This window comes from Orcinus orca, chromosome 1 (assembly GCF_937001465.1).
Source record: "Orcinus orca chromosome 1, mOrcOrc1.1, whole genome shotgun sequence".
Classification (NCBI taxonomy): Eukaryota; Metazoa; Chordata; class Mammalia; order Artiodactyla; family Delphinidae; genus Orcinus; species Orcinus orca.
This window is the reverse complement of record NC_064559.1, coordinates 181004776-181021944: the sequence shown is the minus strand read 5'-3', so window position 1 is coordinate 181021944 and position 17169 is coordinate 181004776. Positions and strand designations below refer to the sequence as shown.

The 17169-nt window shown below is 39.2% G+C and overlaps 1 protein-coding gene across 9 annotated transcripts in view; it reads left to right on the top strand.

The window, feature by feature from the left end:
• MACF1 (microtubule actin crosslinking factor 1) overlaps window positions 1–17169 on the top strand; it is a 327256-nt gene that overhangs the window by 266939 nt on the left and 43148 nt on the right. For 5 of the 9 annotated variants that reach the window (XM_049695358.1, XM_049695322.1, XM_049695359.1 and 2 more), the window contains 9 exons: window positions 5961–6122; window positions 6296–6466; window positions 7096–7262; window positions 10516–10675; window positions 12290–12374; window positions 12877–13118; window positions 14150–14356; window positions 15728–15847; window positions 16323–16430. In XM_049695358.1, the coding sequence (XP_049551315.1) occupies window positions 5961–6122; window positions 6296–6466; window positions 7096–7262; window positions 10516–10675; window positions 12290–12374; window positions 12877–13118; window positions 14150–14356; window positions 15728–15847; window positions 16323–16430 (1422 nt within the window). The other 4 variants (XM_049695320.1, XM_049695337.1, XM_049695331.1 and 1 more) reach the window with 2 other exon arrangements.

Here is a 17169-nt window from a genome sequence, read left to right as displayed (position 1 = left end):
GCATGTGGGATCTTCCCGGACCAGGGCTCGTGTCTCCTGCATTGCCAGGCGGATTCTTAACCACTGAGCCACCAGGGAAGCCCCCCAACCCTTTCCCTTTCGAATAGATATGTTGGTTGGTTGAAAGAATTCACCAAGGCGGGTTGGAGGAAAGCCATATGTAGATGTGTGAATAACAGTTTTTTAATACAAATGTGTGTTTTTAAAAGCCTAATAAGGCACAATAATATTTATGAAGAAGAGGCATTTTAGTCATCTTGTCAAACTTTGTATCCTGAAGCAGTCACTTTTCCTTTCCTGGACCTCTTGTTTCTTAATCCATAAAATGAGAATTGGGCTGATGTCCTCCTGGGTCTCTCTTAGCTCCAGGATTTTGAGATTCCTGATGTTAGAAAACAGAATGTGTTGTGAACCCTCTTCCCAGGCTTCCTGTCCTTGAGCATATTCTTGGTCAAAGGATTTTGAAAGTGGCAGCTTTCTGCAGTTCACTGTCCTATCGTCATTTGGTCGCTGGTAAGCAGTGAAGGAGTTAGAAGTTTAGTCAAATACAGTCGGGGGTTACTGACTGAGGAGGTGGTTTTGATTTTACACCATCCCCGGGACCCAAAACAGTGCCTTCTTCATAATATGCCTTCCCTGTTGCGAGTGTATGAATATTAATCTCCTGAATATCCATGGATGCTGCAAGAAAGCTGGGTTCACCCCATTGCAGAACCTTCCAGGGCAGCCTTAGCTGGAGGACCCATTAAACATGCAGCTGCCAGCAATGAAAAACCGTCTTGATTGTAGGCTATAAGCCGTCAACTGTGCCACAGATCCTCCTGCTTAGCTGAGTGATGGTAGTGTCACCTGGGCTTCACCAGTTATTTTGTAATTAGGCATCCCATCAAATTAGAATGCATCACCTTTCAGATTGAGGGATTTGATTCAGTTTTCTGAGTTTTACTGAATTTGGGATTGACACTAAGATCCCAGCAACCTATCCAAAGTCACCAGCATTCTTGATTATACAGAATATTTCTAGTATAAAGCCTACAGCAATAATCAATGAAATATAGGGATTACATTATAAAGAGCCAGTCACATCTGCATAAAGGAAGAATATTCAGAGAAACCCTTAATATCAGTCTCTGGGATCTCTGTTTCCCCATCTACAAAATGAGTAGGTGGGGCTAGGTAATCTCTAAGGATCCTTCCAGCTACAGGAGGTTGTCATTTTATGAAATATTGCCTGATATAAATGACAGGAGAAGGAAATTGTAGCCCAGCTGCAAAATCTATGATTTAAAATGAACTGTTTTAGATCCTTTGCATGTGTATGTACAAATGTACACATGTATACATGGTTAAAATAGATAAAAGCTTTCCAATTGCAATCGCAAGGTTTGATAGAGGAAGCAAAAGGCCAGAACTTGCTTGCTATTTCTGTAGTGGGATCCTAGGCCCACTAAGAACAATATGTGATTATTTAAGCCGTCTCCTCATGTTTAGATTTCCTTAGTCTTATTTCCAGTCATTGGTTCAATGGAAGAAAAAAACCTTTTGTATAAAACAGTGGTTCTATAAAATTAAAATTTGCCAAGAAAGTCTCTTTAAGCAAAAACTGGGGAGCCCCGCAACTTCAGTTCAGTGTTTGAATACTCAGCTGATCAGCAGAACTTTTATGGATTTGTTTGCTTTCTCTAACACCATTTCTATGCAAGGATTCATTCATTTACTGGATAAATATTTATTGTGTAGCTACTCTGAGCCAGGCACTGGGGCTTCTGCAGTGAATAGCATCGGCATGGTCCCTGCCCTTGTGGAACTTATACTGTAGTAGGGGAGGCAGACATTAAGCAAAAACGACACAAATACATGGTTACGAATGTGGCAAATGCTTTGAATAAAAAATAAAGGTTATGATGAGAAACAATAGGGGTATTTAACTTCAATTGTGGTGTCAGGGAAGGAATTTTAAAACTAAAACCTGAAGGATAAGTTATTTAGTTACTTAGAGAGTCAAAGGGAAGAGCATTCCAGACAAAGGAAATGGTAACTGGGAAGAGCTTGGCATGTTAGAGCTAAAAGAAAGCCAAGTGGCTTGACCACAGTGAGCAAGGGTTCCGGAAGAGTGCCTTGCAGTAAACCTGGAGAGTTAGGAAGGGGCCAGATGATGCAGGGGCTGAGAAAGAAGTCCTCAAAAGGATTTCTACCTTAAGAGCCGTAAGAAGCTATTGAAAGATTTTAAGTAGGGGAGTGAAATGATTTCATTTACGTTTTTTAAAAGATGTCTCTCAGCTTAAAGATAGAGAAAACTGGTTCACACTGACAGTAAACATTCTCAACATTATCCGGTGTTTATAATTCTCAGATTTCTTTTGTCTTGTATTTGTTAGTTCGTATTATGATTATTGACATGGAATACAGAAAACACAGAGTGGTTTGCAACTTTAAAAAAAAAATCACACTGGCTACTGTGTTTAGAGTGGATTGCAGGGGATCAAGGACAGAGTAAACAAGCCTGCTAGATTACTGCAATTGTCCAGGTGGCTTGGACTAGAGAGATGTCAGTGGATTTGAAGACAATTGGATGGATCTAAGATACAGTTTGGAGGCAGAATCAATAAGACCTGATAATGGCTTTCATATTGGGAGGGAGTGAGGGGGAGTTATCAAAGATGGCTTCTAGTTCTGGTTTGCACAACTGAGTGGATGGGTGTTGGAGGGTGGAGGGAACAAAAAGTACTCATTAAACCGAGAAGGCATCTTGAGACCAAAAAAGGAGGCAGGTAGCTCCATATAATCAATGGATCAGTTTATTACAGGGTAACTTACTGTCAGGGTGAGATTAGACAGACAACAACTCGAAGCATTCGCAGCTGTACTCTGCACCGCCCAGGGGGCCACTGGGACAATTCTACAGTTAACCTAGGGTCTGGGGTTTATGGGGTGGGGGCAGCAGGTGCTTGGAAACAGGACGTGCATTCCTAAGTCAAGATTTATGAGTGGGTACTAGTCTCATGGGCGCCAGGAATATATGTCCGTGAAGGTTTTCGTCATTGTTTGGGGACTAACAGAGCATAGGGACTACTGGGTCCTGATGATTATTAAACAATATCTATTATCTACAAAGCCCGTGACAACAGAGAAGTGATTTACTGTACGGTACAGTCCTGGGTTGGGTCAGCAAAAGGATGCGAGAAGCTCTAAGGGCCCAAAATGGCGTCAGTTATGCTCACAGCCATACAATGGGGGCGGTAGTAAATTGCTTAGGGAAGAACAGACTTGGGGAAGAGGAAATTAGCAGGTTCGATTTTGGAATGGTTAAGTTCAAGATGCCTGTGATTCATTTGTATGGCAATATTAAGCAAGTAGTTGGATATCCAGATTTGAAATTCAAAAGATATTTATAAATTTTAGAGTGATGAGCATTTATCATGGTAAGTATTTAAAGCCGTAGGAATGGATAGAATTGCTTAGAGGAGAGTGTGGAATGAGAAGAGGGCTCAGGACTGACGTGCTACTCTTATCCCTACCCACAAAGGCTAACATTTGGAGATGTAGAAGAGGAAGCGGGCAAAGGACATCAAAAAAGGATCAGTCAGGATGAAAACTGGGAGACTGTGGTGTTACCAAAGATAAAAGCATTTGAAGAAGTTCTTTGGGAAGTTTTCTGTTTTATGTCCCTGTTGCATCTTACGGCCTTGCAATAATTTTTACTAGTGTTCCGCTCTGGGAAATGTCTGCCAGCACTGGTTAGTTAATAACATAGCACAGTCCCACTGAAATAATAAGGAGTAGGAATTTAATGTATCCTAAAAGCACTGGTTTTGCACAACAGCTTTATTTGGGAGTTGAGAGAAAAGGAGCAAGTGTTTTCAAATTTACTTTCTTTAACATTCTGTTCACTGGTGTTCAGTATAAATATTTAAACAGTACTTAGTATCTAGAGGCACTTTCATATATTTTTTAACTTCTGGGGAAAAAAATGAGACAAATACCAATTCCCTGTCAACTTAATCCATAGAGTGGGCATGGGAACTGAAGTAACCTCTAATGCTTCTATGTGAAATCTTCACGAACAAAGTAAATCCAAATTTTAAGAAAAGAATTCGCTGTGTTATATGAAAGAGATTGTTAAGCTATTTAAATTTTATTTTTGCTTTTCTGTGTCATTTACATTGATAGCCCGTAGAGCTTCTTGCCAGGAGAGGAGGTATTCTCTGTGTTGCCCAATATATTAGGCCCTAGCCACACGTGGCTGTTGACCCGATGAAATGTGGCTAGTGTGGTTGAGGAACTGAATTTCTAGTTAAAGAGCCACAAGTAGCTGTTGGCTACCATATTGGCACAACAGAGAAAAAATTAAATGTCAGTCATAGCATGAGACAGGATTTAACTACTGAGTAAAAGGGGGCTCTTCAGTGTGGACTTGACATCTTCTCTCTGTACCTTAGGCATTTCTGCTTTCTTTGCCTTTCCAACCCCTGCCCCACAGCCGTTTTGTTGCACTCAAGCAGCTTAAGCCGTGGGAGTTGTTTTTCCCCCCTCTGCTCTGATTTTTCTGCAGTGAAAACATCTTTAACACAAAATAGAATCATAGCACTTGCTTTCTCTGGGAACCATGCTGTCGGAGTAACAGTCATTTTTAACTGAACTGCCTTGTAGTGTTGCCTAACAAAATATGGTGTAGTCGGATTATAGTGTAAAATGAAGCCCACTGGTGAGTACCTGTATAACCTTCCTTTTTCAGTGTTCCCTGGAGCCTTTCCTCCCTGGTGACTCACTTGTTCAGCCACAGACCACTCTTGCTAGAATCAGTTTCCTAATCCTAGTGTGATCTGTGGTCTCACATAGGCCAAAATCAGTCTTACCCAAACTTATAATTTTCTTTCACATTTATTTTTGTCCTCTTCGATTTTCTGTCATTCTTTGGCTTTAATTGGCTCACCTGTCTCACTGAAACTGAAGGAACTTTTTATGGAAGAGAAAAGAATGGAAATAGATCTAGACTAGTGGAAATATGGCTCATTTTATCCTCTGATAATTGAGAGAAATCTGATCTTAGGGACAAATATTTATCTCATTCTTTTCCTTAATACCATTAGAGTGGCAAAAGTACTGTTCTCTTGTGACTCTTTGTTTCCTTTTAGAAAGTTCCGAGTAATAATGGACCTTGACTGCATTAGAAAGAAACATTCACATTGCTTGTTACACTTGTTCATATTGTTTTAAAATGCCATTGTTTCATGGTGAACATGGATATATAGTATCATTATTTTAAAAATATTTTATGTATACCTGCATCTTACTCAGAGTAGGTGCCTGAAGTTGTTAAGGACATCTCCCAGTATTACTGGCCCATTTCCCTTTGTAATCAGAAGAATACTATTTCAAGATTATTGGCTGTGTGTGGTCTGTGGCCTTGGAACAGAATGGAGTTAAATAGCCACAGGGGGATTAAGCTATGAGGTTGGTGTTCTTCACACCATTAATATGTTTTGGCTAATTGAGTTATTAGTCCAAGTCAGAGAAGAGCCTTGCATGTATCAGTGGTCAATTAAAGCTATTCCCCAAGGTATTTTTAATCTTAAATACTAGTCAGTCTTCCCTTTTAGGACTGTTATGCATCACACTTTCATGATATCTTGAGGCTGGTGCTGCTTTTATTCTCTATAGCTTTTTGCATTAAAAATTAAGAAGATTAAAAAACAAACAAAAACAAACCATGAGTCATTGAGTTAAATGCCTAAGTAGTGCTGTAACTCTCTGTAATTACTTGTCCATAAGAGAATGTATGTATTGAAATATGAAACCACGTTTCCTTGATCCTTTCCTGTACAAATGGCTTGTTTTCTCTTGTTATTCCTGGCCCTCCCTTGTTAAATCATAAATCTCCCAAGAATAACCAGTCGCTGTGTGGTGTAGAGGATCTCATTGCCTTTAGATTAAATCTTCTTTGGCTTACAATTATCTAGATGTTTCAGAAAGAACAGGTGGATCCTCTTCAGATGAAACTACAGCAGGTGAATGGACTCGGCCAGGGTTTGATCCAGAGTGCCGGAAAAAACTGTGATGTGCAGGGTTTGGAACATGACATGGAAGAGATCAACGCTCGGTGGAACACATTGAATAAAAAGGTGAGTATACTGGGGATGGAGGGCAGAGAAAAGAGACATTGCAATCTCTGGTTTCCCTGGCACCTGAATGCAAATAAAAATTTGCAGTTCCAGTCTGTAGTTACAAAAAGGGGTGAGTAGTCATTTAAAAGCTCTCTCCTTTCTCGTAATGAACCTCCATGTCTGTGATACAGGTTGCACAAAGAATCGCACAACTCCAGGAGGCTTTGTTGCATTGTGGGAAGTTCCAAGATGCCTTGGAGCCGTTGCTCAGCTGGTTGGCAGACACTGAGGAGCTCATAGCCAATCAGAAACCCCCATCTGCTGAGTATAAAGTGGTGAAAGCACAGATCCAAGAACAGAAGGTAAGTGAGAATGTTGGGGCAGTGAACTGTAACAGCCGTAGGGAATGACAGACAACACATTTGCTTATGGTTTCAGGAGCATATTCAGGAGTTTTAGTAGAATCCTAACCTACCTTGTGTGATCCAGAAAAGAAAGACAGAAATTGATTTTCATCATCTTTATAATCTCCTAGATTACCATGACATGTATCGAACTGAACCATTTTGCTTGTTCACTTATCCTATTTCAGTGTTTCAGTCACCACTTTATCTTAAGAGGTTTTTAGTGTTTTTTGGGTCAGCAATATTTAAATAATGTATATCATGTATAAGGTTCTATCTATATATGTATATATTTTGGGTTTAATTTCCATTTCAGTGCCTTTTTCTCCTGGTTCAAACTAAGTTCCGTATCAGTCACATAATGATAGTCACTGCTCCATTTAAAACCCTAAGTGTATGAAAAGTTTATATGGGTGGTAGGAATTATATCTCATGTTTTTGCCTTAGGATGAAAAAAAAAACGTCATTATTCAATTAAACTTAGGGCTCAGTGGGGTGAGGTTTTGGATTTTGTTTGTTTTCCTTGTTTCAGATTTTAAAGTGACCCCATGTTATCACTTTTCATTCCTTTTAAACATGTACATCAGTTGCTCCAGCGGCTCCTAGATGATCGAAAGGCCACAGTAGACATGCTTCAAGCAGAAGGAGGCAGAATAGCCCAGGCAGCTGAGCGGGCTGATAGAGAGAAGATCACTGGGCAGTTGGAGAGTCTTGAAACTAGATGGACAGGACTACTCAGCAAGGCAGCAGCCAGGTAAAGCCACTGGGGTTTTGAGGAATATAGGTCCGAGGCGGTTTCTGACTTGTGTCACTGAGGTGCTCTAAAAGCCCCTGGATGATTCATACAGTGCTTTGGTAGGTGTTTAACGGCTTTTGTCTTGAAGAGAGATAAGTTTTTAGAGGTGATCCTCATAACCAGAGTAACTCAGGAAATGAGCCTCAGCTACTCCATAAATTTCTGAGACCTGGAAGACTCATTGCTCTTTGGTGGTGTTCTGTTGCAATATAATCTTGGTTCCAAACAGCAGACGCAGACTCGTACAATCCAGCCAAGTTATTTTCTGAGTTTTGGAAACAGATTTTTTCCATTCATATTTATAAATAATGTTTTCGATACTTGGAATTGAAATTTATCATGTTCTTTTCTGTTAGCTTATCCTAATATTAGATGTTCTTACATCTAGGAGCTAGTCTGTGGTTCTGTTAAATGAGCATTCAAGAGATGCATGGACTTTCTTCACTAAATGGCCACGAGACAGGCAGTATACTTTTCTTCTCCAAGGAAGTGCTTTCTCTTTCCATAGCTATAAGTTAGCCCAGTGTCACTTGAGCTTTTAATAAGTCACACCATGTCTTCACTTCTAGCTTATACTGTTCTCAGTTTTAAAAATAAATGATAACTAATCAGAAATCAGTATGAGAGTTGTAGAGCTGATCATGTATTATATTACCTAGGTAGCCACGGGCCGTCTTCAGATAACCTCCTCTTCAGTCTCTTTACTTCTACCCATCCATGGCTTGCTTATTTCTTATCTGAGCTACAAAGTATTTGCTTGCTCCACGTTAGTGGGAGAAACAAATGAAAGAATTCAACTTATTTTCATTTCCAAATTGCACCACTTTTCTTCTGTCTCTCCATCCATTTCCACTAATAGCACCATTAACCTTCCAGTTTCCTAGGCTTAAAACCTCAACCTCATTTTTTACCCTTTTTTCCCCCTGCTTTGTGTCCCATATCTATCAGGATGCTAAATTCTGTCCATTTCACTTCTACAGTGTCTTTCCTTTCTGTCCATTTCTCTAATTCCCACTCGCCTCAGTTCATGACTTACAAACTCTCACTTGGGCTAGTTCCCATGAGGTGGCTCACCTGATCATCACTCTACTGCTGCTTACCCTCAGGCCTTCCCCTCTTTGCACGCTCAGAGACATTTAATGACTCCCTGTTGCCTATAAAATAAAGTCTCTTTAATCCAACATTCAAAGCCCTCTACTGTTTGGCCCTAACCTACCTTTCTTAGTTTCCACTATTCTCATTCTTTGTGGGCACAGTAAACAGTATTCGGTTCTTCAGTATCTTCTGTCAGTTCCCTAATTCTGTCTTTGCTGATGGTGTTGCATCTTCCATGAAATACTTCTATTCATCGCCCCTGCTTTTATGAAGGTTTTCTTTATTCCCCAAGCATAGAACAATTTCACTTTCATCTTAACTGCCATAACTCATCATCTGTACCTTGTATTATGGTCATTATTTTATGTACTTATCTCCTAGATCCTTAAGCTCACTAAAGTCATGGTTTGTTCCTAATGTATCTTTTTATGACTCTTTCCTTCTACCCTACTTGCTTCCATCCTCCTAGTCTAACACAGTTTCTGAGCCAATATTTTAAAGAGAAATACCAAGAGCAGTGTCATTTGTTGTAGACATCCTAAAGACTTCTGTTTAGATTCTTTAATACTGGTTTTTCGATGCCTCTAAATTATTTTAGCTCTTCTCTTTGCTACCCCAAATCCTATTACATTGATTTCTTCAAACTTTCAGATTCCAAAATCAGAGGTGAGTAAGAAAGACATAGAAATTAGGGGCAATTTTTTTAAGAATGAAATTTTTTAAATTTAGAATTTAAAAAAGAACAGGTACATATATATGTATAACTGAATCACTTTGTTGTACACCTGAAACTAACACAACATTGTTACTCAACTATACTCCAGTATAAAATATAGTATTTTATTCTTTTTAAAAAAAAGAATAAAATCTATAAGCAGGTCATTAACCAATTAAAATAACCCACCAAGCAATATTTTAAAAATGAAATTCTTGATTAATAATATTTAAGATTATATGTTTTAGTTCTATTATTAATTCGAGATGTATTTTGCAAGTGGACATAAACTAAGAAAGGAAGTTCTGTACTTTATATTGACATTTAAAAATAGCATCTAGAAATATATTTTTCTTTATACTCGAGCATAATTAAATTTCCAGATAATTAAGATGGCAGATCTTTATATTAAATCATTTCTTATTAAGATAAGTTTGTCCAGAGTAGGTGTTCAGTGAAGGTTTTCTGAAATAAAAGTCACATGCTTCCAGGGCCTTTTCAGATGACATAGCACTGAGTCTGTTTTTAATGCTCCAGCGTCATCGTCATGGCCTTTGATTGTTAATCTGTGTGCTCATACAGCTCTGCGGTGGTTTTTCTGTCTGTTGCTTATTAGGCTGCCTCCAGCATTCAGGCTTCCTCTCTCCTTTTGTAATTTGCTGATTTTAATCTGCAGGGTATTTGAAATCCAAGCTAAGTGTGGATGTTACATTAAATAAGATACCAGATTTAAGATTCCATTTATAAAGTCCATAGATCTTTTGGCTGCTGTTTGCCTTGGCAAATTCAGCTAGTTTGAGGTCATTTTTTGCCTTGAATCAGAATTCAAAGTTATGCTGTGGGGCTTGAAATTACTAGAAGCCTGACTGGATTGGGGGAGATAGGAAGGGGGGGTTCTCATTCATAGCTTGGTCTGCCTTTGTTCTTCAAATGCTCTCTCTTCTCTTCACTCACAAGTGAAGGTAGCAGTGATGGGGAAAGAGAAATGAAAACTGATGATTTTTTTTTTACTCCTTTAAACTTTATTTTGGTCACCTGTACAGAGGATGCACGTGCCACATCCAATAGGAGACAGAGTAGTAGAAGGTCTGATTATAATCCTCATTGTACTATTGCTACCCAGTGGGCGACCTGGACAGATCTTTCTTTAAGCCTTCAGGGTTGTTTTTCTCTTTTGTAATAGTGGGATAATTCTGCCTACCTTACAAGGGCATGACAGAATCAAAATAAGGTACTGCTTATGAAAGCCTTTAAAACAGCAAAGTACTGTTTATGTGTGTTCTGTTTACTATTGATATTTCAAATGTGCCTCATTAAGATTGGTCTTTTACTGAATATAGTACTATTATCAGTCTTAATGTGACTTTTTGCCTGAGCAGCTTGTTCTATATATTTGTGTAGGCAAAAACAGCTGGAAGATATCCTGGTTCTGGCCAAACAATTCCATGAGACAGCTGAGCCTATTTCTGACTTCTTATCTGTCACAGAGAAAAAGCTCGCTAACTCAGAACCTGTTGGCACTCAGACTGCCAAAATACAGCAGCAGATTGTTCGGCACAAGGTAAGAAGTAGTTATGGTAAATGAAAACACAGAACTGGAACCAGAAATCCTAGAAAACTGCCTGCAGCATTCTATAAGATGTGTTTTGTGGGTTTTTTTTAATAAGTTTAATTTAAAATATGGTCCAGTTATTAATTGGACTAGTCACATTCTTGAAGTAAAAATAGAAATGGCCTAATAGGCTGCTATCAGGAAGAACAGCTTTTGTTCTCTGTTTCTATGTTATTTTTGCCCTTCAGTAGGTGAACTTTTATATTATTATTATATCATTTGTGATTCATTGTTTCATGTCTACTTTTCATTTATTTTGTTTCTGTTATTCATTTTTTCCATCTGGATTTCCAGGCTCTGGAGGAAGAAATAGAAAGCCATGCAACAGATGTGCACCAGGCAGTCAAAATTGGGCAGTCCCTCTCCTCCCTGACATGTTCTGCAGAGCAGGGTGTACTGTCTGAAAAGCTAGACTCATTGCAGGCCCGATTCAGTGAGATTCAAGACCGGTGCTGTCGGAAAGCAGCCCTGCTTGAACAAGCACTGTCTAACGCTAGGCTGTTCGGGGAGGATGAGGTGGAGGTGCTCAACTGGCTGGCTGAGGTTGAGGACAAGCTCAGTTCAGTGTTCGTAAAGGATTACAGACAGGATGTCCTGCAGAAGCAGCATGCTGACCACCTGGTATTCGTGTTTTCCATTCTTATTATGTTACTAAGTTATTTTGTAATTTTGATTCATGTTTCTCTTCATTTCTCTCTCTTTTTTTAAATTCCAAACATTTCAACTTTATTTTATACACAAGTGCATAGTTTTACAGACTGGACTAATCTATTTTTTGATGATTTACATGGAAATACTTGTACTTAACAGACCGAATCAATAATCCTAGAAGATGATCCAGAATGTAATCGGGCCATCTCAATTCCAACTCATGTTTTACATCATCAAGGAATTATCATTCAGTTTCCACTTGAGCAGTTATGTGAAAGAATGTTCTGTAACAAAACCAGATTACCTAAATAGTAGTGCCTAGGGTTTTTTAATGGTTCTAGAATTTATATACTCAAATTCCAGGGATTCTGTGTCATCTGAGTAGAAACAACAATTTGCCCCTTTTTGTTTTCGTTTTTGTGACATTTCCTTGGGGATGGTAAAAATCAGCAAAGCAGTTTTTGGGTTTTAATAATCTTAGATTCTTCTGCTTCGTTGACTTCAGATATTGAGAGTTTTTAACCAGGATCCTGATTTAAGTCAGCCCGTTCTTGCTGACTTTCTTCTGTTGAACTTTCCGCCTTATTCTTTATTTTGGACATAGTAGACATTTTTGCTGAATTCTACTTCTACCTTTCTTGGGTTCACGTTTGGTACCAATAGATTAGTAAAGTGGATTTAGTCCTAAATCTCTTCTCATCAAAGGAAGGTTTGCCTATAAGTAGCTGATTTCATTGTTTTGAGTAATTAAAGAAGGGGGTAACCAAAGAGAAAATGAAGGAATCAAATATCTCATGTTTAAACTAAACTGGTATTGATCTCTTTACTTTAAATTTGGTCTCTTAAAGGGGTCACATTTCTTTCCCTTTGTTGTGCCATAGTTTTAGGATTAATGGTATTCTTTCCTTTCAGGCTTTAAATGAAGAAATTGTTAATAGAAAGAAGAATGTAGATCAAGCTATTAAAAACGGCCAGGCTCTTCTAAAACAAACCACAGGTACTTTGAAAAGTGCATCTCTTAGCACCTCTGTGGTCCCACAGACAATTACATCAGCACCCTGCAGTAGCCACTTCTCTTTGCAGATAGGAGGAGCTTAGTACTCACTAAGATTGTATTACCACGTGCTCCCAGGTGACGGGCAGCTTGGGTTCCTATTTCCTGCTCAATTTTTGAAAACTAAAACACTGTTGTCTCAGATCTGGTTATAGATGAAGGCTCCCCCTGTCCTCCAATATGGTGAATGCCAGCATTTACTGAAAGGTGCTGAGAATGTGTAGGAACACCTGCAGTCAAACTCAGATCTTAATAATCTCAGAAGTCACTTCTTCTATTGATTGAAGGTGTATTTCCCACCTCCCTTAGTGTGGGATGCTAGGTGAAGCCACTGCCATAGGGAGAGAGCATCTATAAAAGTTGAGCTCTGATTTGAAGAAAGGGAGGTTAAGAGGGCTCCCTCATATCCTATTAAATGTGAATAATTGTGTGCTGTCTCCCACAGGTGAAGAGGTATTGCTTATCCAAGAGAAACTGGATGGCATAAAGACTCGCTATGCAGACATCACACTCACTAGCTCCAAGGCCCTCAGAACCTTAGAGCAAGCTCGGCAGCTGGCCGCCAAGTTCCAGTCCACGTATGAGGAACTGACCTGGTGGCTGAGGGGAGTGGAGGAGGAGCTGGCAGCCAGTGGAGGACAGTCTCCCACAGGGGAGCAAATACCCCAGTTTCAGCAAAGGCAGAAGGTGAGCTGTCATTTCACACTGTAAAGGGAAAAAATTTTTCCTCTTAGAATCCTTAAGTTCTCTTAGAATTCTCTTAGAATCCTTAAATTCTTGTGTTTAATACCAACTATCTATACCTTAAATGTAAACCAGAAATTTCTGCCTGCCTTGTTTTTCGTTTATTCTTGGAAAATAAAATTTGATATACAGACCTATATAAAGCACTTGTTATGGTCTGAAGAAGAAAAAAGATTGTCTCAAAACCCTAGGAAGGGCTTCCCTGATGGCGCAGTGGTTAAGAATCCACCTGCCAATGCAGGGGACATGGGTTCGAGCCCCGGTCCAAGAAGATCCCACATGCCGCGGAGCAGCTAAGCCCACAACTACTGAGCCTGCGAGCCACAACTACTGAAGCTCGCGCACCTAGAGCCCGTGCTCTGCAACAAGAGAAGCCACCGCAGTGAGAAGCCCGCACACTACAACAAAGAGTAGCCCCCACTCGCTGCAACTAGAGAAAGCCTGCGCACAGCAATGAAGACCCAACGCAGCCAAAAATAAATAAAATTGTTTTAAAAAACTGTTAAAAAAAAAAACCGTAAGAAGCTTGCTTTATATGCAACATTTTAGAATTTACTGTCATAGTTCATTCTCTAAAAGAGTACTTCATGGTTATGTTTGATTCTCCTGCAGGATCTAGTGCAGTTCTAGATGTGCAGAAATACTGTGTAGGTATTTGTTGAGGTAAATACCTATGATTAAAGCATTATTTATCATTTCTACTGAAGTAAGGAGAAAAAAAGCAAAAAGCACCATTCATGTTACCCAGAGACAGTCTGGCTGGAGAAGTCTTGCAGACAGTTCTAAGCGGCTAAGCCTAAAGTCAGGCTGTGGAGTGATTGAAAAATCTGAGACAAGAAAAAAAATAAATAAGTGAAGGAAGGAGGTCAGAGCCCTGCTGGGATGTGTGGTAGAGAGAGCACTTTCCACCCAGCACAGCTGCTAATGTGCTTAATTTAGCAAGGGATGGCCTGAAAACTTTTTTCCCTCTTTAGGAGCTAAAGAAGGAGGTCATGGAGCACAGGCTGGTGTTGGACACAGTGAATGAGGTGAGCCGTGCTCTCTTAGAGCTGGTGCCCTGGAGAGCCAGAGAAGGGCTGGATAAACTTGTGTCTGATGCCAATGAGCAGTACAAGCTGGTCAGTGACACTGTTGGACAAAGGGTGGATGAAATCGATGCTGCTATTCAGAGATCACAACAGGTAATCTTTATAAACACCTCTGCATTAATATTTTAGGCAGCGTGAAGTACAAAAACTATGACCCACATAAATACAGGCTCAGGAATAGGAATAAATGAGATCAAGCTAAATCTGATGCAACGAATCATTTCAGTGGTGGGAACTGATTAGGTAAAGGTAAGTGAGGATGGATCTAGGTTTGACCAAAAATACTTGACCCCTTTGAGCAGAAAAGAACTTGGAGAAGAGAGTGTGTGAGCCCTTTCCTTGCTACTGCCCTGCTAAGAGGCAGATGGTGATGGGGGTAGATAATATCTAGATCCGAAAGGTCCAAGTGCATCACAATCTTAGTTTGACATAATCAGCTGTTTTAGCATTAGATGGAAAAGGGGACAGAACCAAGAACTATAATTACTATCAAATATGCTAACCAAAATAGCAGAGCCATCCAAAATAGAACCCTCCCAAGTAAACACAGGTGTCATATTTTCCTCAATCCTTTTTCCTTCCTACTTTCTGGGAAAAGTTATTTGCTTTTCTTTGTAGCTGGATATGCACCTATTAATGTGCCATGGTGCAAAAAATAAATTAATATAACATGACTCCTTGAGTTCATAGTGATAAGCAAATGCTTTCTGAACCACAGAGAAGTTTGCTCTGATGCCAAGTGCATTCCTGTTATGTCTTAATTAATATCCCTCATCCTGGCCAGATATTTCAGTGTGAAATTTATCACGCTTGGGAACTCACTTTCCTTTAAGTATTAGTGTAATTCGGCAATGTTGACGAGGAAGAGGTAAAAGATTGAGGGACCTCGTTAAACAATGGTCACATAGAACATGTTCTTAGGTTTTGTATTTGTTGATGGCATTGCGTACGTTATTGCATTCCATTTAAAGGTTTGGTGTTCTTCTGGGGCCTTAGGGTTCTTCAACTGAGCAAATACTTCAAGTTAACTTGACTCAGCCGTCTGCCGCCATGGTAGTTTGTATTTAAACACATGACTGCTACTGTTTAGAGCATGGGTAGGAAAGAGGATTGGCAGAAAAAGAGCACAGCCTCAAAAAAGTACTCTCATTAGAAAGTGTATTTCTTTTGAAGAGTCTTGGTTTCCATGGTTGTTTCTAGCTGTAGAACCACTCACTGGGTCCTGTAATGTCTTTCTAAAGAAGTTGAAATAAGATCAACTCATATTTGTTGAAGTAGGATCAACTCTAAATTGTCTGCATCTTGATTTGTGATTTTATGAAATTGTCACCAATTTTGGCTTTACTTTGTGAGATGTAAACTGTGTTACTGAAAATCTAGGCCTTTCTATGTTGAATAAATTAGAATTCTCAGAAGGAGGACGTTGGCTGTAATATGTCCATTTTTCTTCAATATGTCTGTTAGTATGAGCAAGCTGCTGATGCAGAACTAGCTTGGGTTGCTGAAACAAAACGGAAACTGATGGCGCTGGGTCCAATCCGCTTGGAACAGGACCAGACCACAGCTCAGCTGCAGGTACAGAAGGTAAGTGACGTATTCACTGTGTCCTGAGCTAGAAGAAGCATCAGTCTCTTAAGAGTGACTAGCAGAGAGTTTCTGACTATCCCAAGTAAAGTAGAATGAGTCAGTGTCATGATGGTGGGTAGAGACTAATTATATAAATATTTGGTTAGGATGAGGAAGAGATTTTTTGCTTTGTGAAAAGGATAGAAATAGGCCCATTAATCCAAGAAAGAGTAGTTAGCTGTTTTCTTCCTGGTTTTCAGGAGGGAAGATATTCTTATAAGCTACTAAAAGATAAGCATTGAAGATGTGTGGATAGGCAAAGTGTCAGACTTTATAAGAACAGTTTTTGATGTGGCTTTTTTTTTTTTTGGATTTTTTTTTTGATGTGGCTTTTTTAAAGCAAAGAATTTTTCATAGGGTATGTCTAACTTTTCACTAACACAGGCTCGGGCTTCTTATATTTCTTGACTTAACAATAGTTTACTTTTCAAAGGCTTTCTCCATTGACATCATTCGACACAAAGATTCCATGGATGAACTATTCAGTCATCGTGGTGAAATCTTTGGCACATGTGGGGAAGAGCAAAAAGCTATATTACAGGTAAACTACATTTATTTATTCACCATATTGTTCTTATCTTGATCATGGTGAATTAGAAGTACAATTGTGAAATGATAGTTGAAGAAGTTTTTTTTTCCCTCTATTACTGGTTGTGATAACTTAAGTCCAGCTTGATGTTCTGGGGCATTCAGACTCCTAACCCTGTGTTCACAGATGTCTAAACAGCCGTACTGTATAATGTGAAATACACTGCAAATCCATCTTCTTTATAACAGAGGAATTGCTACTCATCCGCAGTCCATAATGAGTTATCTTTGAGTTACCCTTCCAGGTAGATAGATTTTTCAGAACCGTGTGCAGATATTAATTTCTGCTTCAGGTCCTTCTAAAAAATCATTACCCATTTCTAAAAGAATTGACCAACAGAGTCCATTTGTACACCAGTTTTGTTTTTTATAAAGGGTATGGGTAACCACTGTTTCCTCAGAAGTCTTCATAAATTGAGCTGCTCATCCTAAACATATAAAGCATAAATGCCAGGTTTGTGGAGACTTTTATCAGAGGGAAAAAGACAAATGAAACTTGATGAGCAAATACCCATCTTAGCCCCTGAGAGATTCAGTCAAACTGGCCTATTACAGTAGTGCTGTATCTAAAGTTATAAAAGGTATTCACTAAAAGGTTAATTTTGGTGTGTTGTGCTTGTGCTGTTTTACTGTTTGTGAAACTACTTTCATATTTTAAAAATTATAAAATTATGTATATGTATGATAGAAAA